Genomic DNA, 24864 nt, shown 5'->3' on the forward strand with positions numbered 1-24864 from the left:
TCAGTGCAACTTAACCGATTAAAAATATAGCCGGAATATTTCGGCTTCAAATCGAAGCAGCACTTGACTAAAGCCACAGCTAACTTTCTTTTCAGTTAAAAGATTAATTTTCGGACTACCTAATTAGAAGGAAAAAAGAGGGAAATACATACAAAGTCTGATAAGTTTTTGGTTCAGATATACAACACAATAAGTTGAGAAAGAAAAAGATGTTCTTAACTTACTGCGGGATATTTCTTTTTGATTCAAAGAAAAATAAGAAGGATAAACAGAACAAGGTGGATCGGTACTGTGCATTTGCACATAATGTGTGGACCCTGCTCAGCTTTTGAGCACATTTTTAATTTAATTGTCCTCCAAAAGAATAGAAAACTTTCAAAATTTTAAAATTACCTAAAAAAACTGTTGCAAGAAAAAAAGAGCCGCTTTAAACTCAAACCGATAAACAAGCTAAACAGTGCCAAGTTAGAGAGTAGATGAGACATGCCATTTACAAGACTATGAGACAAAACAAACAAAAAATGAACCAACAAAACCAAACATTTATTACGACAAAAAACTAATGTATATATATATATATATATATATTTTTACAAATTTGACCAAATTGAAGTCAAATTAGCACCACATAACTAAATTGAACCGAAAATATTGTTATTCAATCAACAAGATATGGGACCTGCCCTCGATTAGACTTGGTAACAATTAGACAAGAACGTTCAAAAAGAACGAGAAAAAACAATTAACTTTGCTGAAAATTAAAATCTTTTAAGTCATTGAAACAATTAGCTGTCTATTGAAATCATTAAATTTGGTTTAATTATAACCCTTGATAACATTGAAACCTCTGATTATCCAGGTTATGTCATATGACTAATAAAGAACAAACAATACTGAAGAAAATGAATAACTGTAAAATGAAAGAAGGAACATGAAAAAAAATTGCTAAGAATCAGTGTCAATCAAAAAAAATTCTAAGCTATTAATTTAAAAAAAATACTTCTATGAAATCAGGCCTCCTTTCAACTCCAGCAAAACTTGAACTTAATTTGCTAATAGTACTAAAAACTAAAAATTAAACTCAAATTTAGGCAAAAACTACTAAATCAATAATTTTTCTATAACAGATCAAAATCATAGAATCAAAATAACCTCTTAGAATAAAAATCAGATAACCATAATTTTAAGCATGATTCTCATAATCCGCTAATTTAAGCATAATCTGCTATCACGAAAAAATTTAGGCTTGAACTTAAACACTTGAAAAGTGTCCACTTGTACCTCTATAGGAAGTCACAGACCTGTCAGTATCCAGAATTAATCTTACAACTACCACATAACGGCAAAAATATGCAAAATTTCAATCAAATTTTGCGAGAAAACAGAGTCGAGAATGTTAAAAACAGATCATTACACTCACTATACCTCACAATTATGTTCAAAAGCGCTTTCTTTCAAAGCCATTATTGAGATATTTGTTGTGTCACTAGGTTAAAAACGTGACTAGACAATAAACACATATGAACAAAAATTTAAAAAATAGAACCTACAAAAAAATGAAATCTCAAAGCTGAAAAACCAAATATGAAAAATGAAAAAGCGTTGAAGTCTGAAAGTCAATCCATCAGCAAAATGATGCAACCTCTTTGCCGAAAATGTGCTACGAGTTGAGAAAAACAAGATAGTAAATTTTAAAAAAAATCTCAATCTCAAAAAACCGCAGTTTTTTTATTTTAAAATAAAAGTCATTTAAACAAAGAAATTTCAGCTGAGAAAACTAAATAAATTAACATTTAGCACCATGCAACGCCAAGGGCAGAGGTCATTAGATAGACAAAGTCTTAATTCTACAAAATAACAACAAATAAAAAATAATCCAAATAAAAAAATACGCAAATAAAGTGCTCATGGAAGCCTTAGACACTATGAGCTTCTCACTGAATATTTAATATATGTTCATTAGGCCCCAATTTCACATTGAAAAAGATGTGCCTGTAATTGCGCAAAAATTGAAGTCATACCAGAGTAATAGCAGTCTGGTAATTCACATAAAAGAAACAAAAAAGCAAAAAAAAGTAAAAAAAAAACTGCAACACGCAAAATTCAAACCCAATTCAGACCAGTCGTAGCCATGATATTGTTGTCGTCCATTAGAAACAGGTGTTTGTTCCAAATATTAGAGAAATACATCCGTTCATGAAAAAGTCAACATACAAAGATAATTGCTGAATTCTTGATAATTATTAGGGTTACATTGGAAAAACACCTGCGAATAATTAATTCCGAAACACTCATAGCAAACGAAAGTAACACTAGATATTTTTGGAGTTTGAGAAGCTTGTGTCTTTATTTTAAAGTTCCTGCTTCCGGCTAATTTGATCAGAAAATATAGGACTGCATTTTTGATTGTAAAAGGATAAATTGTGAAAATTTTGCCACATTTTTAGCACAAATTTTGGATCAAATTGTTCAGCACATTTATTCTGTCTTTACAATTATAATCATTAACACTTTTGAGAAGAGTTTTTACATATTTCTTAGCAAAATTGACAAAAAATGAGCGGAAAAATACGGAAAATGTGAACAAAAACGACTGAAATACGTCAAATATTCACAAAAATTGAACCGCGTTAACTCAGTGGAAAAAACGAAATTCAAAACATCTTTCTAATTCTGTATTCTACGCTTGGCGGGCGTTCTAATGATACCACTCTCTACGATCAATATATCGATCAGACAAAATTGACTGAACAAAAAAACCGTTTGAGTGTGTAGTTCCTCCGCAGCCAATGTGAGTCGGAAAAATAAATGATCAGGAATATTAAAAACACAGAAGACCAAATAACAAAAAAATAAAGAACCGCAAAAAAATCAACATTCGTCTTTAATTCCTAAAATATCTCTACAAGTTGCCCGACGCTCAACTCTTTAGATACCGTTGATAAATGTTGAGTGGTTACCCGCAAAACATAAGTCAAATTAAGCAACAGTAAGAACACGCAAAATATAAAAAATGCAATTAAAAAATATGTATGTTTTTGATTTGCGGCAACAAAAAGAGGCCAATTTTGGTCCAGAAGGCGTCAAGTCAAATCCTTTTCACTCTATTAATCTTTTTTTAGGTACGGACCCTCGAGAGACCACTCAGCCAGGATAAAGTTCCCAGCCGAATTCAAACCACTTAGACCAGCATCAGGAAGAGGATACACGAGGAAATTATGAACAAAAAGAGATTGCAATGAAAACATAATAAATCGATCTGACGAAAACTTTCAAAACGATTAAAACTTTGCGTGTGAAAAAAAATAAATTAAGAAGAATCAATTGAGAAAATACAAACAATGATTTACACTGCAGAAATTGAAGACAAAAATAGACATGAGAGAAAAATAACGGAAAGTAATTATTGGAGATTGTTTATAGTTATTTTTGAACAACATTGCACTGAAAAATCCACATAAGTAACCGGATTGTTGATTCAATTCAAGTTTGCACATGTGAGTAGTTTTGTATGTCTTGAATAACGAGAGAGAGAAGTAGACCCCACAACTGATTGGACGAGTATTGAGGCCTGGAGCACTGCACGTTAATTTACGCATTAGAGGTCAATTTCTTCTTCCTTTCCGCACTGCAGCGATAGCAAAACCTAAAACATGATAACGTTGATAACTAGCATTCAATTTCTGCAAAAGTCTGTTGGAACATCTGAATTCTTGAGAAGCAACACATCGGATTTTAATTTTGGAACATGGAATTTCAATGTCGAAGTTTTCGTCCGTTTATTGAGCAAAATTTTAGAGCTCCTTGTAAAAAAACTGATTCAAAAACTCCTTGTAAAAAATTTGATTCAAAACTCCTTGTACAAAAACCTCCGTTAAAAGAGATTCAAAGCCTATAGCCAGGTTGTTTAAATAAATCGATATCAATTAAAGCAGAAGACTTAACAACAAACAATCAATCGGAAAATTTGCCAAGAGGGACGTTGGGAGTGAAAGAAGGAACTTGTTTCTGTAGTCATTTGAACACTCACCATTTTCCTTTAGGTTTGGCAGAGAGACCCACACAGTTGAAATGGAACCACTCAATTGGACACTGAAATAGCACAGAACACGTTATTGAACTGACACACACACACCTATTGGTTAATCGAACTAAATATCCCATTGAGCAACATAAATCTATTTTTTTAAAATTGTTACATTTCAATCGATCGAACAGAAGTGTATTTGCAACGTCACCAAAGTTTTTCTAAAACAAATGTAATTCAATTATTTTTCTGAAATTCTGAAAAAACTGATTTTGAACTCTCAGCCATATGTAGGTGGAGAAAACTTCAAAAAATTTATAACATAACCGCCTAACGACTGGTGAGCGGTGGGATTCGGTAGTAACCAGCTGAGGTTTCGGGATGCATCAGGTGGGTGTCCGCGGAGTGGGGGGGGGGGGGGGTCAAGTGATGGGTGTAGTATTGTGAGCTGGACGAGAGGGGGGTCCAAATCGCCGTGGTTGGATGAGGGTGGATGTTGGGTTGGGGGGGGGGGGGGTGACACAAGGGGTCAAATTTTTAAGACTAAGAACCGCCCTTCAAACGATGAAATTGTCTCCTTAAAACAGTTTTGGCAAAACAGCTCCGAGAGAAATTAATGCCCTCCGGGGTTACCTGTTCCCGTTTTTGGGGACGATAGGTCAGACAAAAAATTCGTCAAGCAAAAAAATCGCATAAAAAAGCCCGACAGGACTAACATAATTGCTACAAACTAACTTCGTTCGAGAGCAATTAATAACCAACTAACGTCGAGCGAATTACTCTCAAACGACCGACCGACTAGCGGTTAGCTTCATCATTACCTAGCTACGGTTTAGTGAAGCCAGCTTTAGCTTAATTGGAGGGGTGTGAGGTGAGCGCAGCATGGGGGGCTTACCGTTTGAGAGCAATTAACTAGCCTATAGAATTTAAAAAGATTTCGACGAAAAGCGGAAAAAGTAGAAGAAGAGATGACAAAATTCTTGCTTCTTGATTGACAAATTCTTGCTTCTTGATTCTGAAGTAAGAAAATGCACAAACAAAGTAGGAGCCCAATAATAGTCGACCAAGAAGATGACGGCGGCAGTTAAAGGGGGTCCAATAAATATGTTTGGAAGTGAGTGGATTGGTGCAGGGGAGGTAGAAAATTATGACTTCCCATCACATTCGATGAATTCTAAACTTTGAGTAGTAAACCTCCTCTCCTCTAAGAGAGCTGCTAATCAACTTAAAACCCTACGGACTTTACTTGTTTATCTCGTTTTCGAGGACAAGAGGTCAAAAACTTCCAACGAAAAAGTGACTTTACCCACGCCTTCAAAATTCACTACAAAAATTGGCAAACAAGAGAACATTTTTAGTTTGAGTAATGTTGACAAAAAACGCGTCGAAGCTCATTGAAGCGCGTTTAATTTTTACGAGAAAAATCGTGCGTGATACCATTTAGGTAGTAAGGAGCTGTGTATCAAACCATCGTTTACAAAATGAGGGTCATAAAAGCCAGTGCAGAGGGAGAACAGCATAGATCTAATTATACGAAACCAAAAGTTGTTGTTAAAGCTTTTCTATCCTTCAAAATATTGAACTCAAAAAACAATTTAGTAATTAAAATGTTTCTCAATTTAACTTCCAAACGTTCCCAATTTTAAATGAGGCATGATCCTGTGATGTAGGGCTATCTCAAGAGACAACAGAGACAAACAAACGCCTTACAGGGTATCAATTGCTATCAAGAGATGAGTGAGGTAGGGTTGAGAGGACTAGACGAGGGGGTGAAGTAGGCTGCACATGAAGTGTTGGTGGTGACCAAGGGATTTGTGGTGACTGAGGGAGTCAAACTTTGAGATAGGAACCACCCTTCACACCAAAAAATTGTCTGAAAACAGTTTTGGTAAATCGCATACTCAGAGACTAGCCTGCAAAAAACACAACCCCACCGGGGTTCCAACGACTTCAGGGCAAGCAGTCTGACATCTTAAACACTCAGCTAAAATTGCTTTGATTTCCTTTCGCTCACAATAGAGTTCTCCAATGAACTTTATTTCAGAACGAGAGCATCTTGGATCACACAAAAACGAAGAAAAGTATCACAGTCACTCAAGAAGTCGAAGAATGCTCTAGAACAAAAGCGCAAAAACAGTGAAGTAATAAATTAGAATATAGAACAACCATTAGAACACCGGAAACGACGCAAAGAGTCGTGCAATAAAAAAACTCTTAACTAAAGCTACCTATTTCAGAAATATCAGGAAAGAAAAACAAAGCAATATATAGTTAGAAACAACCAATTGTTAGTTACGAATGTGGGTAGGCATGGGAGGTGAGCGCAGGTAGGTTGGGAGTTAGGTAGGTGTACGGGGTAGGTATTTGGAGTCGGGTAGGTTATGTGGGGGTGGGATGGTAGATGGGGGAATGCAGGCAGTAGATAGGTGCCCAGGGGGTATGTAGGTAGGGCCTACATGTGGGGGTCATTCGGGTTTCGTGGGGTAAATAGTTGCGGGGGGTGGTAGGTATAGGAGGTAGGTGGAGAGATAGGTAGGCTGCGGGGTAGGCAGGGGATTTGATAGGCAGGTTTTTGGGTCTGTATTTAGATAGGTGAGAGGGACTTATATGGGATCGAAATTCTGAAACTGGCCTTTTCACCTTATTACCAGTAGTTTCTCATTACTATACATTACAGACTAAGCTACTTGAGGTAAATGTTCGAAAAGAAAGGTCAAAATTCAAGTCATGAACAACCTTGCATCAGCTTAACAAAATCTGTGTAATACCAATACTCCTCTTCAAGTCATTGAGAGACGCAAACACTTTTACAAACATACCCGGCAGATTGCCAGAAAATAGCCGCCATCAATTCCCATAAACAAGATTGGGATTGAAAGAAGAGAAAAAACTAGTGAAAAATTGATTTCTGTACAAACAATTTTGAAGTGCGAACTATTTTGATGTCATTTTGGAGCTGAACATACTTCTTTTTCGTAGTGACACCACACAGGCGCTAGTATCAATGCCAATAAGCATTGAAGATGGTAACTAAGAACAAAGTTCGAGTAACGGGCATCTAAAATTGGGCTTTATGGATTTATCCTGTTACTATTTCTTGATTTAGTTTTTTGATACTGCCTCTGTTCATTTTGAATTGCTTTGCTGAGCAACTGCTGTCTAAAAACCCTTTTAGCATGACGAGAGAACAGTGACAGAACGTACAATTAAAAGAATTTTCATTGACTAAACCAAAAATTAAACCTATAACGGACTATGAGTGAATTGGGAAACCCATTTCTAGAAAAATCAGATCACAAAAATAAAAAAAAAACAGAAAATCAATGTCAAAATGCCGCATGTGAAAAAAACCACTAGCGAGAAATGGAAATCTGATTCAAACAAAAAACTAGGCCTAGAATGAACTATGAATGGATTGAGAAAACCATTTAGAAAAAATCCGATCCAAAAAAATTGAAAAACACCAAAATTCAAAGTGAAACTGGTGCATGTGAACAAAAAAAACCAATAGGCGAGAAAGCGAATTTTTGTCCAAACACCGTTTTTTCACTTTACTTCAAAATTAGAGTGAAAAAATTTCACGCCACAAAACCACTCGCTTTTTCGCTCCACTTCCTGTTTAGGCGTGACTAAAATCACGACTCCCATTTGACTTCAAAAAACACGGAAATGTGTAAGCAGATCTTTAAAAAAAAGACAGCGCCCCAATACAATTCCAATTCTTTAGATTGTAAAAATTCTTTGAATTTAAAAAAAAATTAGGAGCGCTATAATAGCCGCCTGAGAAGCTGAGGCGGCTATTAATAATTGCTTCAAACTTTGTTCGAGAGCAATTAAAAATGAATAAATTTCTCGAACCATTTGTATCAACGTGACTTTTCTGTAGGTGATCAAAGGTCATGCTATAGGACTTCATTTAGAATTGAAGTAATAAACACTCACATCTGGGTTGTCACATCCAATCATCTCCCCGTAGGACACCTGTTGACAGATACAATAGGTGGGCTCATTCGGGTCCACGGGCATATCCAGCACATCAACAGCTGCACCCCCAATCATCTCAGGGAGTCCTGAACAGAAACAGGCCATTCCTCCGACAGATCAATAGATTCAAGAGTTTGAGACCTTTACTCCAGAGAAAATTCAATTGTTAAAACTTTACTCAATATCTCATGTCAGCTCGTTCCACTACTATTAGGCTAAGGAGTCAGCAAAATTTCCATTCAGCACGACTAAGTAAATAAAAACGCTAAATATTCCAAACATAAAGCTCTGGAGTAATTCGTCCGTATATAATACCTGGCTACGAAAAATCCACTTCGAGTGTCTTCTATTTTAAGCAGAGCAAACCACAGACACCTTTTAGTCTAGACATGAAAGAGTTAAAACTGACCCAGAATTGCTGCTGCTCCTGATGACTGACCAGTTGGAGGTAGAGAGGCACCGACTGCTGAGATACCTTGACCACCAGAAGATGCATCTCTAAAACACCACATAGCGTCATTTTTTTTCAAAAATCGTATGAGGCCCAACATTACTCATAAAAATGAGAAGTTCACAAAAATTCTTAAGAAAGATAAGAACGTCTTAGAGCAAGAAACGCAGACGTGAGTGCAACAATTTACAGCCCTGCTTTCTCAAGCCTTCTATAAATTCAGAAATTTTAGTTTAAAATGGAAAAGCACCATCTTACTTGTTGGAAGAGTGTCCTTTCATGTTGAACCCGAGTAACTCAGAGTTGTATGATGCAGCCTCGTTCTTCCTCCTCCTCTTGCCTGTCTCGCTACCCCCACCACCTCCTCCCTTTCCTCCGCCACTCTTCTGGTTGCTTCCATGTGACGTGCCCTTCTGCTGTCCTAAAACATAACCTGCTCATTTCCACAAGAAAGCACTTAGTATTTTATAAGTCCCATCGACATTTAAAAAAATTAAGTAAACTCGTCAATGCTCTTGAACAATTGTACATGCACGGTGGTTGCTTAATTGCGAAATCACATGAGGGAGGGGGGGGGGGGCTAGACAAGTGGGGGTCCAAATCGGCAAGTCGTATAAAACCACGATGGAGGGTGGACGGGGCTAGGTGAGATTGTAGATCTGCGGTTTCAAAGATTCAACAGTTTCAACAGAGCAAAAACTAAATATTTTACTTCTTCTTTAGTAACTGACTTGATGTTATATTTTAAAATCTGTACAACCTTTTGCCGCATCTATTAGCTGCTCTCAAATAACCTTCAAATAGAGGGACACACACATAGTTGACCTTATATCCTTGAATTTGAGTAAAGAAGGTCATTTCGATAGTGGTGAAAGTCAATTTTGAGAGCAAGGTAAGTCACCAGTGACCATAATCTTATACACCCGAATGAACAAAAAACTCGCGCCACTAGGAGTGAATTATCGTCAAGCACGTAATTGAGTCCAAATTGCATGAAGGGGAAAAAAGGAGATTGAAGTGATCGTGACGTCATATGGTCGTTAAAATTCTTGGCAAAAATAGCAGGACAAACCACAACTATTTCATTGACTAAGCAACCCAGAAATGAGTGCGAATGCGCTCGGAAAATTGTTTCGAAAAAATCCGATCAAAAAATTGAAAAATAACAAAATTATAACCAAATTGCTTCATGTGAACAAAAACTACTCACGAAAAAGCGCATTTTTATTTTAACACCGCTTTCCCACTCAACTTGAAAATAAGGGTAATATTTCACACAGCCAAACAACTGACGTTGTCGCTCCACTTCAGTTCAGCGAAACCAAAATCACTACTCCAATTTACATCAAAGTATTCAAAATCTGTGAACAGATCATAAGAAAAACAATCGGAAAAATTCCAGGTACGACTTGAACTTTACGCCAAAAAAGTTTTTCAAATAACAAGTGATGAAAAGGCAATAATCTTGAATAAAATAATGAAATTGCCCAAAAAAGGAATTGACCAAAAATTGCCAAAAAAAGGAATTTGTAAAATGCAATTACTTTTTAAAACAGCACAAGCAACAATGCAAACGATAAATTTTTTTGGCGCAATTGAAATTAAAAGATTTCTCGTACACGATTATGCAAGCCAAAATCAGTCACAAACATCTCTTTTCGATCTTCAATTCGCTCACCCGTTTGACCTAAACACTTCTTAGTTTTCACGCGCGGAATTAACTTTTATATCCTGTTATAAGTACACTCCCAAAAAAATTATATAAAGAATTCCGGACACGACCCGAAGTGCTTAAAAAAACCAACCATAAAACTTTCGAAAAAATCATTTCAAAGAAAATAATAGCTCTAAAACCCAGCTGAGTTAAAAAATCAGAAAATTCAATGACCGCTTTATGTAAAGAAGTTCGCCCAAATACAAAAAAAAACTTTCTATTCAATTGAAGACATTGCAATGCTCACACAACATTAGGCAGGTCATCATAGGCTCAAACACTTTGCTACTTTTGAAGAAATATTGAAAAACTACAAGAAATTGGTTACGTGATTAAAAAATATCTCGATTTCATGTCATATTTGTCCATAAAAACACTGTTTTATAACAACAGAACTGTAATAAATTAGTACCTTAAAAATTCCTCAAGCAAAAACCGTATTAAGATTCGCAATGAATGGAAAAAAACGAACAAGAATTTGTTAAAAACCAGCAAAGCAGTGAGAAACTTTCAAATAAGCATGAAATTCATCATATATTCACAATCTACTAAATAAACACTATCAAAGCAAACCTATAATTATTACCATAGCCAATTCAAGCCTGTTGACCCAACAAATAATTAAATCCAATAAATGCTTAAAAAATAAATAAAAAAGACACTTCTCAAATACACCGCTTCGAGTCGTAAAAAGGCAGCGCTCCATTACAACTCAAACTCTTGAATTTTTAAGTAACACCAAGAGAAGGTCAATAATAGTGTAGAACGCAGGGATTGTCATAAGTAGAAACTGCGAGTAAGTTAGATAATTTGGGTCAACTTAGACAAGTTAATTAGGTGTTTAAAACCTTTCTTATCTTAAAGGGTTATTAATTCGAAGGCGGGAGTTGAGTGATATATCTTAAACAACCAAATTAATGAACAAAAGCATATTGAGCTGTCAAAATACTTAGTCGAATTAGCGAAGTTGTAATTGTGCATCAGGCCAAAGTCGAAATGAGTGATTTAAATTTAGAAGAAAAACTAGAGAGCGAACATTTGAAGTGGACTAGATACTTTGAACAGAATTGGAATTTCAATTTGAAGGAAAAAAGCGATTTCAAACCTGCAAAATAATGGGCACCCAAAACCTGGTACACTCAAGTCTTCAAATTATATTCGTCATTGGACTGTGAAAATTTGTGAGGATGTTCCCCTAATGATTTTCTATATAAAATGGATGCGCTGCCGGTTAAATCTTTTCGATTTGAGTTAGTTAAGTTTAGTTAACTAAAGTTTTGTTGATTTGGAGTAAATAAAAAGGCAATTTAGCAGTTTCACAAAATACCACAAAGCAGATCTTAACCCCCCATGTAGGGTTATATTAAGCAAACGTTTGCCAAATTTGAATGTCAGGTACACCCAATGGTCCTTTCTGACTGGTATACCTTATGGGCCAATCCAACCACCCAACCCCGAGCTATTAACACCGGAAGTGGTGTGATTTGAAGGTTTTCGATATTTTGAATAGAAAAATGACTGTTTGAGTATGATATAAGGCTAATCAAGGGTTGCAATGGGCATAAGGTTTAGAGTAATGTGTGAGATGATCATGGAAAAAGGTATAACATTTTGGGTATTCTGCGTTAAACAAGCTGTTTTTACAGAAAAATAGTTAACATTGAGACGTTATTAGCAATTTCGCAAAAAGTTGAAGCCGGATTGACCTGAAAATTGGGGGATAGACCAATTTGGGTACGAGAAATCCGATTTTGACGTCAGATTTGGCCCCACATCAAACTGCACGGGACTAGGGCACGCCGGTGCTGCGGGAAGTAAAATTTGAATTGATCGTGGAGTATTGGTAGCAGCCTTATGATTTTCGGAGGGTTAGTGTCAATTTTCAAGGGCCTTCAATTGGTGCTATCTTAAACTTCCGGGTGCGACCGGAAGCCGGAGCTTCGGGATAATCCGAGTGCCGAAAACCGGAAATTGGCCATTTTGAGCGGGCGAAAGACTTTGAAATGGTAAAAATATAACCCAGGACAGTTAGTGACAAAAATACCCATCCCGGTCAATTTTGACGAACTCGGATCTTTCGGGTTTGGGCACCCACGACTCGTTAAATTTTTTTTAACATCATACGACTCGCAACGGCTGATCACTAGGTCATGAAATTTGGTTGGTGGCACCCTAAATTTACTAAAAATTTTTATCCGGAGACGTTTTGACCGCTACTTCCCGAGATATTGCGTTCTGAATTTCTGGGTCATCCGGGAGGCCGATGAAATGTGTGCGCGGTCATTTCTCGTGTTTTAGTGGGAGTTAGGCCATGAAATTTTGTAGATAGGTGCAACTATGAGAGAAGTTTCCGTGACAATATTTAGTTTTATCAACTTGACCCCTCGTTTTGGACGGGTGACCTTTGGATGACCCCTAGAGGTCAAAATGTGACCTCTTAGGAAAATTAGACTTTTCGGCAGGTTTTAACTGGGGAATTGCATGAAATTTGAAAATTCACAATAACAGTTGCTCTTAACTTTGAGGGTTGAGTTTAGTTATTTATTCAACACATGATTTTTGACAGGGATTGATTGCAGCTAGTTAATTGGATAGCAGAAATAGAGGAACAAAAAAACTTTTCAGAGCAACGTTCAATGTTTATTGAGCTAACACTGATTGACATGTCAAGTGCATACATGAGATAAAGCGGAGTGGATTTGTTTACATAAGAGTCCAAAGGTCGTGTACCTAAGACAAGGAGAAAGTTGAACAATGGTTGGTAGCAGTTGAATGACAGATCATAATTTGACATTGGTTTGTTTGCATAGCAAACAAATCCCTCCAACAGAATGTAACAGATTTCAAGTGTAAGTTCCAATGTTTACTTTAGAGATTAGGGTTTGTTTGCTTAAGACAAGAACGTATTGGTTGAGTATAAATTGAAGTGACACAGAGAAATTTTCGCAGATTTTGGAGAACTTTGGGAGAACTTCAGAAGTTTGGACACAGGGAAGATTTTTGCACAAGCGAGAGAAAGTACAAGCGATTTTGCACAAGCGATTTTGCAAAAGCGGGACTAAACTTTAGAAGCTAGTGTTAAAAGCAGAGAGGAGACTGTACTTTGGAAATTTGTAATTGCAATAACAGTTGGAATACTGTGAGCGTTTTTCGATTTAGTTCTTTTGGGAAGTGAACAGTGGATATTACTTTTAATATTATTTTAATTACTATTAAAAGTTGTCAGAGTTTGTTCTGTCCATTGATGTGCAAGTAATTTTCTTACATTTGTTATCCATATAACTAGAATGCATATTACGAGCCCCATTGTGAATTAACTTATTTCAAGGCAGTCTAATTTGCAACAGCATACAAGAGTGGAAGAGGGGTAATAAAAGAGTAACAAAGTAATACTTGCTCTACCAATTCAAAAACTTTGGTTTATTTTATTTGATCGATCTTCTGGGCGACAGAGTCCCCTCACTGTTTAGCCTAGCAGAAATTCAGAAGACGACAGTGACGCTCCTGGGTGGGCGTCATTTTTTTGTTACTTTTTGCTGTGGTTTATCTGATTATTTGGAGAGCGTGCCATATTTTTCTTCGGAAAAACTGCTGAGATCACACTGAAAGTTGACCTATATTTGCGATTTGGGTTACCAATAGTTTGATTATGTTTAATTATCAATTGGTGAAGCGTTTTCCGTCATCAGACTACGAAGTTTGGGGAAGTTTGGCGTGAACATAATTTGAGCACTGGCATGAAGCTGGGATGGCCGGAAGAAGAGATGATGAAGTAGTTGTCGACAAAATTGTGTGGTTGGGCCTTGAATGCAGTAAGTGATTTACCAAGAGGTTATTGGCGGTCAACTCCGGGGAAGCAAGAATGGACACTAAAAGAGATGCTATATCAGTTTGAAATACGATTGTCTGACAATCCAATTAATTATGAGCAAAGCTACAAATTTTTTGTTAGAGGGAAAGCGGGAAGTAGGGCTGAATTCATTGAAACCGGTGATACTGTGGATCAGAGAACGCAACAGCAGTGTTCTCAAAGGCAGGTGATTGATAAAAGTAGAAGCGTTGACACTTCTTTAATGAATGAGTTTCGGCAACCCGGCAAAAGTACTGAAGGGTTTGGCATTTGGTTTTGCTGTGTTGTATCAAGAAAAGGAGCATTTAGTAAAGATTTGTTTGGAGAACTGGAAGAAACGAGAATTGTTGAGAATGGTAGTAGAATAAGAATTCCAGGTTACGGCAATGAAGTGCAAACTGGAACTGAGGTCGAGTTTACGAATGAAGTTTGTGGTCAAATAAATCAGGAAACCTATAGAGCAGCGCTAAGCGAATACGAAAACGGCGGCATCAGAAAAATTCCGACAGAAAAAGGCATCGAGGGGAGTGTTGAGCCTTGTGGACCAGATGAGAATCATGCTATGGAAAAGGATTATGTTTTGTCACAAGAGTCTGAGGAGCTAAGCGATGAACAGTCTGATGACTATTGGTTTGAAGATATTTCGGATACAGATTTTTCGAATGTAGAGGAACTTGATGTGAACGATGAGAGAAGCGATGCGAGTTTGAACTCAGTAGCATGCGACAATGTAACTCTAATAGCGAGCAGCTTTGGCGGTGATGTCAAAACTAGTAGAAACGATATGTTGGGTGCCTGGGGCTTGATGGAGTTAAAGACAGGAGGTATGCACTGGAACTTCTGCAATGCAACACATGTGGCTGATGAGACAAAATGTGTACAACTGAGTGCTCTGTGGACATTTTGGAGAAACGGAAAAGTTCAGGAGGAATTGATCGGGAGTTGGTATCTGAAACACAGAAGGATCAAAACGATAAGACAGCAGGTGACCGAAGTAATTTCGCACAGTTTTGAAAAGAGCTGGAGGAATGGGTGCAATCGCAATTGAATGCAAGTCGGCTTAGTGGCCGTGTTTCGGTCGAACCAACGGATGAGCATCAAGGGGAAAGCTTTGGAATTGACAGAACAGGGAAATACGATCAAGAGTCAATGGCTACAGTGTTGCACAGTTGGGTTCATGATGATCAACAGCCTAGAAGGGAGGACTCTAGAGGGTTTTCGATGGAAGCTGAGCAGAATGTGGAGAGAAGGATTGCATCGCGATTTCCGAAGATTGCTCATCTGTTGCTGGAGAACCGATTGTTGAGCCGGAAGGAGAGGTGGAGTCGTTTGGAAGCATCAGGGTAGCTCATGGCAGGATTACCGGCGAAATGGCAGCTACAGTGCAAGAGGAGGTGCAAATCCAGTCAAGCATCAGAGGAAGAAGGTTTTCATGTACAGGTGCACGAGTTTATGATGAGAGGGACGTTGACATCTAAGTTATTCAAGCCTCTTACCCAATTTTTGCCTACATCGTTTTAATTTGATTTATTAGGACAAGTTGATCAAGCATTATAGCCGTAGAAAAAAAAATTTCAAAAAAAGATGAGTAAGGGAAATGTGTTGTTTTGGTAGACCTATTTTTAGATTAGTTTTTTTTACTTTAGTGATTTGGGGATTTTCGGGTAGGATGTATATTAGAGTCAAAAGAATTTGATCAAAAATCAATGTTGATGAATTAGATAGAATATGTTAAAATGTGAAAATGTCAAAGTAATTTCAAATCTGATTTAATCAACCGCTATCCAAATTTTAGTGCAGTTAATTTATATTAACCAGGAGCTAAACAGAAGCGGTTCACTTCCGTAGGTCGACTATTGTTAAAGTACGTAGGAGTAAGTTAATCCGGTCACAGGACAACGGCTTGCAATTATTCGGGAGAATAATAATCTAGGAGGGAGGAGTGTAGAACGCAGGAAACTGTCGTAAGTAGAAACTGCGAGTAAGTTAGATAATTTAGATCAACTTAGACAAGTTAATTAGGTGTTTGACAATAAATTTCTTTTTTAAATGGTTACTGTTTCGAAGGCGCCATAGATGTGAGTTGAGTGATATATCTTAAACAAACAGATTAATGAACAAAAGCATATTGAGCTGTCAAAATACTTAATTGACTTAACAAAGCTGTATTTGTGCATCAGGCCAAGGTACAAATGAGTGATTTAAATATAGAAGAAAAGTAGCGAGCGAACATTTGAAGTGAACAAGATACGTTGAACAGAATTAGAATTTCAATTTAAAGGAAACAAAAATGCGATTTCAAACTTGCAAAATAATGGGCACCCAAAACCTGGTATATATATGTCTTCAAATTATATTCATCATTGGACTCTGAAAATTTGTCAGGATGTTCCCCTAATGATTTTCTATATGTAGTGGATGCGCGGCCGGTTAAAGCTTTTCGATTTGAGTTAGTTAAGTAAAGTTTTGTTGATTCAGATTAAATATAGTCAATTTATCATTTTTTCAAAATACCACCAAGCAGATCAAAACCGCCCCCATGGAGGGTTATATTCAGAGGAAGTTTTCCAAATTTTAAAGTCCGGTACGCGCAATGGTCCTTTCAGGCTGGTATACCTTTTCGGCCAATCCGACCATCCAACCCCGGGCTATTAACACCTGAAGTGGTGTGATTTGGAAGTTTTTTGATATTTTGAATGGAAAAATGACTGTTTGAGTATGCTATAAGGCTAATTAAGGGTTGCAATGGGTATTAGGTCTAGAGTAATGTGTGAGATGATCATGGAAGAGGGTTAGTATAACTTGTTGGGTATTCTGCGTTAAATAGGCTGTTTTTGCAGGAAGATAGTTAACAATGAAACGGAATTAGCAATTTCTCAAAAAGTTGAAGTCTGATTGACCTGAAAATTGGGGGATAGACTAATTTGGGTAGGAGGAATACAATTTTGATGTCAGATTTGACCCCACACCAACCTGCACGGGACTAGCGCACGCAGTTGCTGCGGGACGTAAAATTTGAATTGCTCGTGGAGTATTGGTAGCCGTCTCATCATTTTACATAAGAGTCCAAAGGTCGTGTACTTAAGATAAGGAGAAAGTTGAACAATGGTTGTTAGCAGTTGAATGACAGATCATAATTTGATATTGGTTTGTTTGCATAGAGAATTTTGGGAGAACTTCAGAAGTTTGGACACAGGAGAGATTTTTGCACAAGCGAGAGAAAGTAGTTGGTTTAGGACTAAACTTTAGAAGCTAGTGTGAAAAGCAGAGAGGAGACTGAACTTTGGACGTTTGTAGTTGCAATAACAGTTGGGATACTGCGAGCGTTTTTTGATTTAGTTCATTTGGGAAGTGAACCGTGGATATTGTTTATTATTATTATTTTAATTACTATTATAAGTTGTCCGAGTTTGTCCTTTCCATTGCATGTAATTTTTTTCCAATGCAAGTAATTTTCTTAATTTGTTATCCATATAACTAGAATTCATATTACGAGCCCCATTGTCAATTAATTTATTTCAAGGCAATCTAATTTGCAACAGCATACAAGAGTAGAAAAGGGGAAATAAAAGAGTAACAAAGTAACGCTTGTTCTACCAACTCAAAAATTTGGTTTATTTTATTTGATCGATCTCCTGGGCGATAGTGTCCCCTCACTGTTGAGCCTATCCGAAATTCGGAAGACGACAAATAAACCGAGCTATCGCTTAGCGGCTATTAAATCATGTCGTGTACCTTTTACATTAATCGCGTTTGTACAGATGCCAAAGTTAAGAAAGCATTCAAGAGGCACATTCACCTCTCTCTTGAGAATCGTTGTCTCTTTTGAGTGAGGAGGCACCACTGTCTCTCCCTTGAGAATCTTTGTCTCTTTTAAGTTAAGAGGCACCACTGGTTACACCTTTTCGATCTGAGTTAGTTAAGTAAAGTTTTGTTGGTTTAGAGTAAATAAAAAGTCAATTTATCATTTTTTCAAAATATCAAGCAGGTCAAAACCGCCCCCATTGAGGGTTATATTCAGAGGACGTTTACCAAATTTCAAAGTCAGGTACGCCCAAGGGTCCTTTCATGCTGGTATATCTTTTGGGCCAATCCGACCACACAACCCCGAGCTATTAACACCTGAAGTGGTGTGATTTGAAAGTTCTTTGATATTTTGAATATAAAAATGACTGTTTGAGTATGCTATAAGGCTAATTAAGGGTTGCAATGGGTATTAGGTCTAGAGTAATGAGTGAGATGATCATGGAAGAGGGTTAGTATAACTTGTTGGGTATTCTGCGTTAATTAGGCTGTTTTTGCAGGAAGATAGTTAACAATGGAACGGAATTAGCAATTTCTCAAAAAGTTGAAGTCGGATTGACCTGAAAATTGGGGGTAGACTAATTTGGGTAGGAGGAATACAATTTTGATGTCAGATTTGACCCCACACCAACCTGCACGGGACTAGCGCACGCAGTTGCTGCGGGACGTAAAATTTGAATTGCTCGTGGAGTATTGGTAGCCGTCTCATCATTTTACATAAGAGTCCAAAGGTCGTGTACTTAAGATAAGGAGAAAGTTGAACAATGGTTGTTAGCAGTTGAATGACAGATCATAATTTGATATTGGTTTGTTTGCATAGAGAATTTTGGGAGAACTTCAGAAGTTTGGACACAGGAGAGATTTTTGCACAAGCGAGAGAAAGTAGTTGGTTTAGGACTAAACTTTAGAAGCTAGTGTGAAAAGCAGAGAGGAGACTGAACTTTGGACGTTTGTAGTTGCAATAACAGTTGGGATACTGCGAGCGTTTTTTGATTTAGTTCATTTGGGAAGTGAACCGTGGATATTGTTTATTATTATTATTTTAATTACTATTATAAGTTGTCCGAGTTTGTCCTTTCCATTGCATGTAATTTTTTTCCAATGCAAGTAATTTTCTTAATTTGTTATCCATATAACTAGAATTCATATTACGAGCCCCATTGTCAATTAATTTATTTCAAGGCAATCTAATTTGCAACAGCATACAAGAGTAGAAAAGGGGAAATAAAAGAGTAACAAAGTAACGCTTGTTCTACCAACTCAAAAATTTGGTTTATTTTATTTGATCGATCTCCTGGGCGATAGTGTCCCCTCACTGTTGAGCCTATCCGAAATTCGGAAGACGACAAATAAACCGAGCTATCGCTTAGCGGCTATTAAATCATGTCGTGTACCTTTTACATTAATCGCGTTTGTACAGATGCCAAAGTTAAGAAAGCATTCAAGAGGCACATTCACCTCTCTCTTGAGAATCGTTGTCTCTTTTGAGTGAGGAGGCACCACTGTCTCTCCCTTGAGAATCTTTGTCTCTTTTAAGTTAAGAGGCACCACTGGTTACACCTTTTCGATCTGAGTTAGTTAAGTAAAGTTTTGTTGGTTTAGAGTAAATAAAAAGTCAATTTATCATTTTTTCAAAATATCAAGCAGGTCAAAACCGCCCCCATTGAGGGTTATATTCAGAGGACGTTTACCAAATTTCAAAGTCAGGTACGCCCAAGGGTCCTTTCATGCTGGTATATCTTTTGGGCCAATCCGACCACACAACCCCGAGCTATTAACACCTGAAGTGGTGTGATTTGAAAGTTCTTTGATATTTTGAATATAAAAATGACTGTTTGAGTATGCTATAAGGCTAATTAAGGGTTGCAATGGGTATTAGGTCTAGAGTAATGAGTGAGATGATCATGGAAGAGGGTTAGTATAACTTGTTGGGTATTCTGCGTTAATTAGGCTGTTTTTGCAGGAAGATAGTTAACAATGGAACGGAATTAGCAATTTCTCAAAAAGTTGAAGTCGGATTGACCTGAAAATTGGGGGTAGACTAATTTGGGTAGGAGGAATACAATTTTGATGTCAGATTTGACCCCACACCAACCTGCACGGGACTAGCGCACGCAGTTGCTGCGGGACGTAAAATTTGAATTGCTCGTGGAGTATTGGTAGCCGTCTCATCATTTTACATAAGAGTCCAAAGGTCGTGTACTTAAGATAAGGAGAAAGTTGAACAATGGTTGTTAGCAGTTGAATGACAGATCATAATTTGATATTGGTTTGTTTGCATAGAGAATTTTGGGAGAACTTCAGAAGTTTGGACACAGGAGAGATTTTTGCACAAGCGAGAGAAAGTAGTTGGTTTAGGACTAAACTTTAGAAGCTAGTGTGAAAAGCAGAGAGGAGACTGAACTTTGGACGTTTGTAGTTGCAATAACAGTTGGGATACTGCGAGCGTTTTTTGATTTAGTTCATTTGGGAAGTGAACCGTGGATATTGTTTATTATTATTATTTTAATTACTATTATAAGTTGTCCGAGTTTGTCCTTTCCATTGCATGTAATTTTTTTCCAATGCAAGTAATTTTCTTAATTTGTTATCCATATAACTAGAATTCATATTACGAGCCCCATTGTCAATTAATTTATTTCAAGGCAATCTAATTTGCAACAGCATACAAGAGTAGAAAAGGGGAAATAAAAGAGTAACAAAGTAACGCTTGTTCTACCAACTCAAAAATTTGGTTTATTTTATTTGATCGATCTCCTGGGCGATAGTGTCCCCTCACTGTTGAGCCTATCCGAAATTCGGAAGACGACAAATAAACCGAGCTATCGCTTAGCGGCTATTAAATCATGTCGTGTACCTTTTACATTAATCGCGTTTGTACAGATGCCAAAGTTAAGAAAGCATTCAAGAGGCACATTCACCTCTCTCTTGAGAATCGTTGTCTCTTTTGAGTGAGGAGGCACCACTGTCTCTCCCTTGAGAATCTTTGTCTCTTTTAAGTTAAGAGGCACCACTGGTTACACCTTTTCGATCTGAGTTAGTTAAGTAAAGTTTTGTTGGTTTAGAGTAAATAAAAAGTCAATTTATCATTTTTTCAAAATATCAAGCAGGTCAAAACCGCCCCCATTGAGGGTTATATTCAGAGGACGTTTACCAAATTTCAAAGTCAGGTACGCCCAAGGGTCCTTTCATGCTGGTATATCTTTTGGGCCAATCCGACCACACAACCCCGAGCTATTAACACCTGAAGTGGTGTGATTTGAAAGTTCTTTGATATTTTGAATATAAAAATGACTGTTTGAGTATGCTATAAGGCTAATTAAGGGTTGCAATGGGTATTAGGTCTAGAGTAATGAGTGAGATGATCATGGAAGAGGGTTAGTATAACTTGTTGGGTATTCTGCGTTAATTAGGCTGTTTTTGCAGGAAGATAGTTAACAATGGAACGGAATTAGCAATTTCTCAAAAAGTTGAAGTCGGATTGACCTGAAAATTGGGGGTAGACTAATTTGGGTAGGAGGAATACAATTTTGATGTCAGATTTGACCCCACACCAACCTGCACGGGACTAGCGCACGCAGGTGCTGCGGTACGTAAAATTTGAATTGCTCGTGGAGTATTGGTAGCCGTCTTATCATTGTTGGAGGTTTAGTGTAAATTTTCAAGGGCCTTCTATTGGTGCTATTTTGAACTTCCGGGAGCGACCGGAAGTCGGTGCTTCGGGATAATCCGAGTGCCGAAAACCGGAAATTGGCCTTTTTGAGCGGGCGAATGACTTTGAAATGGTAGAAATATGATAACCCAGGACAGTTAGTGACAAAAAATGCCCACCCCGGTCAATTTTGACGAACTCGGATTATTGGATTTCGGCACCCACGACTCGTGAAAAATTTTTGAATATCACACGACTCGCAACAGCTGATCACTAGGTCATGAAATTTGGTTGGTGGCACCCTAAATTTACTAGAGATTTTTAACCAGAGACGTTTTGACCGCTACTTCCCGAGATATTGCGTTCTGAAATTTTGGGTCATCCGTGAGGTCAATGAAAACTGCGCGCGGTCATTGCTCGTGTTTTAGTGGGAGTTAGGCCTTGAAATTGTGTAGATAGGTGCAACTATGAGAGAAGTTGCCGTGACAATAGTTAGTTTTATCAACTTGACCCCTCATTTTGGACCGGTGACCTTTGTTTGGATGACCTCTAGATGTCAAATTGTGGGCTTTTAGGAATATTAGACCTTTCGGCAGGTTTTGACTGGGTAATTGCATAAGATGTTGTGAAAACTCAGAATAACAATTGCTCTTAGCTTGGGGGGTTGAGTTTAGTTATTTAGTCAACGTAATTTTTTTCAGGGATTGATTGCAGCTAGTTAATTGGATACGGAAATAGAGGAATAAAAACTTTTTAGAGAAACATTCAATGTTTAATAAGCAAACACTGATTGACATGTCAAGTTCATATATGAGATAAAGCGGAGTGGATTTGTTTACATAAGAGTCCAAAGGTCGTGTACTTAAGATAAGGAGAAAGTTGAACAATGGTTGGTAGCAGTTGAATGACAGATCATAATTTGATTTTCGTTTGTTTGCATAGAGAATTTTGGGAGAACTTCAGAAGTTTGGACACGGGAGAGATTTTTGCACAAGCGAGAGAAAGTAGTTGGTTTAGTAGGACTAAACTTTAGAACCTAGTGTGAAAAGCAGAGAGGAGACTGAACTTTGGAAGTTTGTAATTGCAATAACAGTTGGGATACTGTGAGCGTTTTTTGATTTAGTTCTTGGGAAGTGAACCGTGGATATTGTTTTTTATTATTATTTTAATTACTATTATAATTTGTCTGAGTTTGTCCTTTCCATTGATGTGCAAGTAATTTTCTTAATTTGTTATCCATATAACTAGAATTCATATTACGAGCCCCACTGTGAATTAACTCATTTCAAGGCAATCTACTTTGCAACAGCATACAAGAGTGGAAGAGGGGAAATAAAAGAGTAACAAAGTAACGCTTGTTCTACCAATTCAAAACCTTTGGTTTATTTTATTTGATCGATCTCCTGGGCGACAGAGTCCCCTCACTGTTGAGCCTATCAGAAATTCAGAAGACGACAAATAGACCCAGCTATCGCTTAGCGGCTATTAAATCATGTCGCGTACCTTTTACATTAATGGCGTTTTTACAAATGTCAAAGTTAAGAAAGCATTCACGAGTCACATTCACCTCTCCCTTGAGAATCTTTGTCTCTTTTGAGTGAGGAGGCACCACTGGCTGTCCCGCTTTGTCCCTTCATCTGAGGAGTGTTTCCTGGTCCTGCAGACGCTGTGCCCATAACACCTGTCGATGGGTTCAACTGTTCCATCTGCTGCTGCTTCAATTCCCCCTCAAACCTTGCCAACTCAGTGTCCAATTTACGAATGTGCTTGTCTATCTGTAACAATTTTAAAAAGCTACATCCAATTATAGCAAACACCATTTTTTCACTCTACTTTAAAATTAGACTAAAAAATTTCATGCCGAAAAACCACTCTTTTTTGCTCCACTTCCTGTTTCGGCGTTATCAGAATCATCGCCTCAATTTGACTTCAAAAATGTGTGAAGATCTTAAAAAACATAGCAGGACAAGTCCTGAATTAAAATTCAAAGATGTCTATCAGTAACAATTTTTAAAACCTAAATCCATTTATAAATTTTTGTTAGATAGTTCTTTTTGCACAGTTTAAAGGCCATACAAATTATAGTAAAGTCTTATACTACTTCTGTCATTCCAGTAACTTTTCCTACTGCTCTCTTGAACAATTCTATCTTACAAATTCTTATTTCGATCTACCAATAAAGACTATTAATGTTTCTGATTAATAAGGTACACTGTCGTCTGAATCCGAAATTTAACAAAATTCAATATTGCTGTATCAATTTAACTTGAAGTGGTTTGGTTAAGCAAATCTCAACACAAACAGAAACAATGAGTGAAAAAAAGCTCCCCGAACAATTAGTCAGGTTATTGAAACATTGAATCCGGCCCAAAATTAATGCAGCACACTGAATAACGTTTTGCTGCTACTGACCATTTCATATGCTTGTCCTGCTAGATTACACTTCTGTTCACTAATGGTGTTGCAAGTCCTGTATAGTGACTGTATCTCTGTGATTCTCTTCTTCTTCTCCTGGTCTTCCATCTTCCTCCCACTCTTCAAATCTCTGAATAGGGACAGTTTCTTTCCCTCTGCCCGCTTGTGCTCCTCTTAAAACAATCCACATCTCAAGGATCTACATTCAACCATCAATGCTTAGTTTTCGCCAACGCTGTCGTAGAGAATTTACATAAATTTTAGCTAAGAAAATCAAATTTTTGTCTGCAAATGGTGTATGATGTTTAAAGGGTCTTCTTGCAGAGGTTGGAAAAAATGGAACCTCAAGGAGATTCAGTTCTTACTATTGTTTCATAGCGAAATCTCTTTATGAGTAAATAGCTCGCTGTCAATTCGAGAACTTTCTAATCGGGTCCACCAAGCGTTGTTTGCAATCAGATTCAACAGTGATATTTTGATCATCAGAGCATTTTTGATTAACAGAGCGCTTTAAACTTTTAGAGCGACACAATTTTGCACTACATGATTAATGCCGTTTAAACCGCAATCATAGTTCATTTCCGGATTCAACAACTTGACCCTTAAAAAAGTGGATAAAGTTATGATGTTCTTATTAGTTCAAACCTATATTAATAGCAGTAAAGTATAGCTACCCATGACTTTTTGGTCCAGATCTCTGATCTTCTCAAATTTCTCCCTCATCTCCTCCGGCAGGGAATCCAGGTTGTCCAGATACTGTTCCAGATACACAGCAGCTGTTGCCATCCTTCTCCCACTTCAAATTATAACTAATTTTCAACTGCAGACAATTTGAGCTAGAATGAATATGTCTTCCTTAAACTTCCAAAAATTCTACGCGGAGCTAACAGCTAAGACTGAAGTGACGACAATTCTTTGTCATACCATAAAATATCTGAAACAAAGTTTTAAAACATTTCATTGACCA

General features: G+C 37.3%; 2 protein-coding genes across 2 annotated transcripts in view; one reads left to right on the forward strand and one right to left on the reverse strand.

Annotated features, from left to right (window-relative positions):
* The window catches only part of LOC142345850 (sperm acrosome-associated protein 9-like), a 39181-nt gene extending 35680 nt beyond the window's left edge, over nt 1-3501 (forward strand). Inside the window, exon 5 of the mRNA XM_075398261.1 lies at nt 3123-3501. Within this exon, the coding sequence (XP_075254376.1) occupies nt 3123-3222 (100 nt within the window). The 3' untranslated portion in view covers nt 3223-3501. The remainder of the gene's footprint in view (nt 1-3122) is intronic.
* Nucleotides 3307-24827, reverse strand: LOC142345849 (inhibitor of growth protein 4-like). The gene is made up of 8 exons (XM_075398260.1): nt 24572-24827; nt 23895-24070; nt 23050-23257; nt 8721-8883; nt 8421-8509; nt 7970-8097; nt 4031-4092; nt 3307-3646 (listed from the first exon to the last, which is right to left on the reverse strand). Exons 1-8 carry the CDS (start codon nt 24681-24683, stop codon nt 3592-3594), a joined length of 993 nt encoding a protein of 330 aa, XP_075254375.1. The 5' UTR covers nt 24684-24827; the 3' UTR covers nt 3307-3591.
* Between the last annotated feature and the right edge of the window lie 37 nt (nt 24828-24864).

Source organism: Convolutriloba macropyga, chromosome 9 (assembly GCF_964194025.1).
Source record: "Convolutriloba macropyga chromosome 9, txConMacr16.3, whole genome shotgun sequence".
NCBI classification, from domain to species: domain Eukaryota; kingdom Metazoa; phylum Xenacoelomorpha; order Acoela; family Convolutidae; genus Convolutriloba; species Convolutriloba macropyga.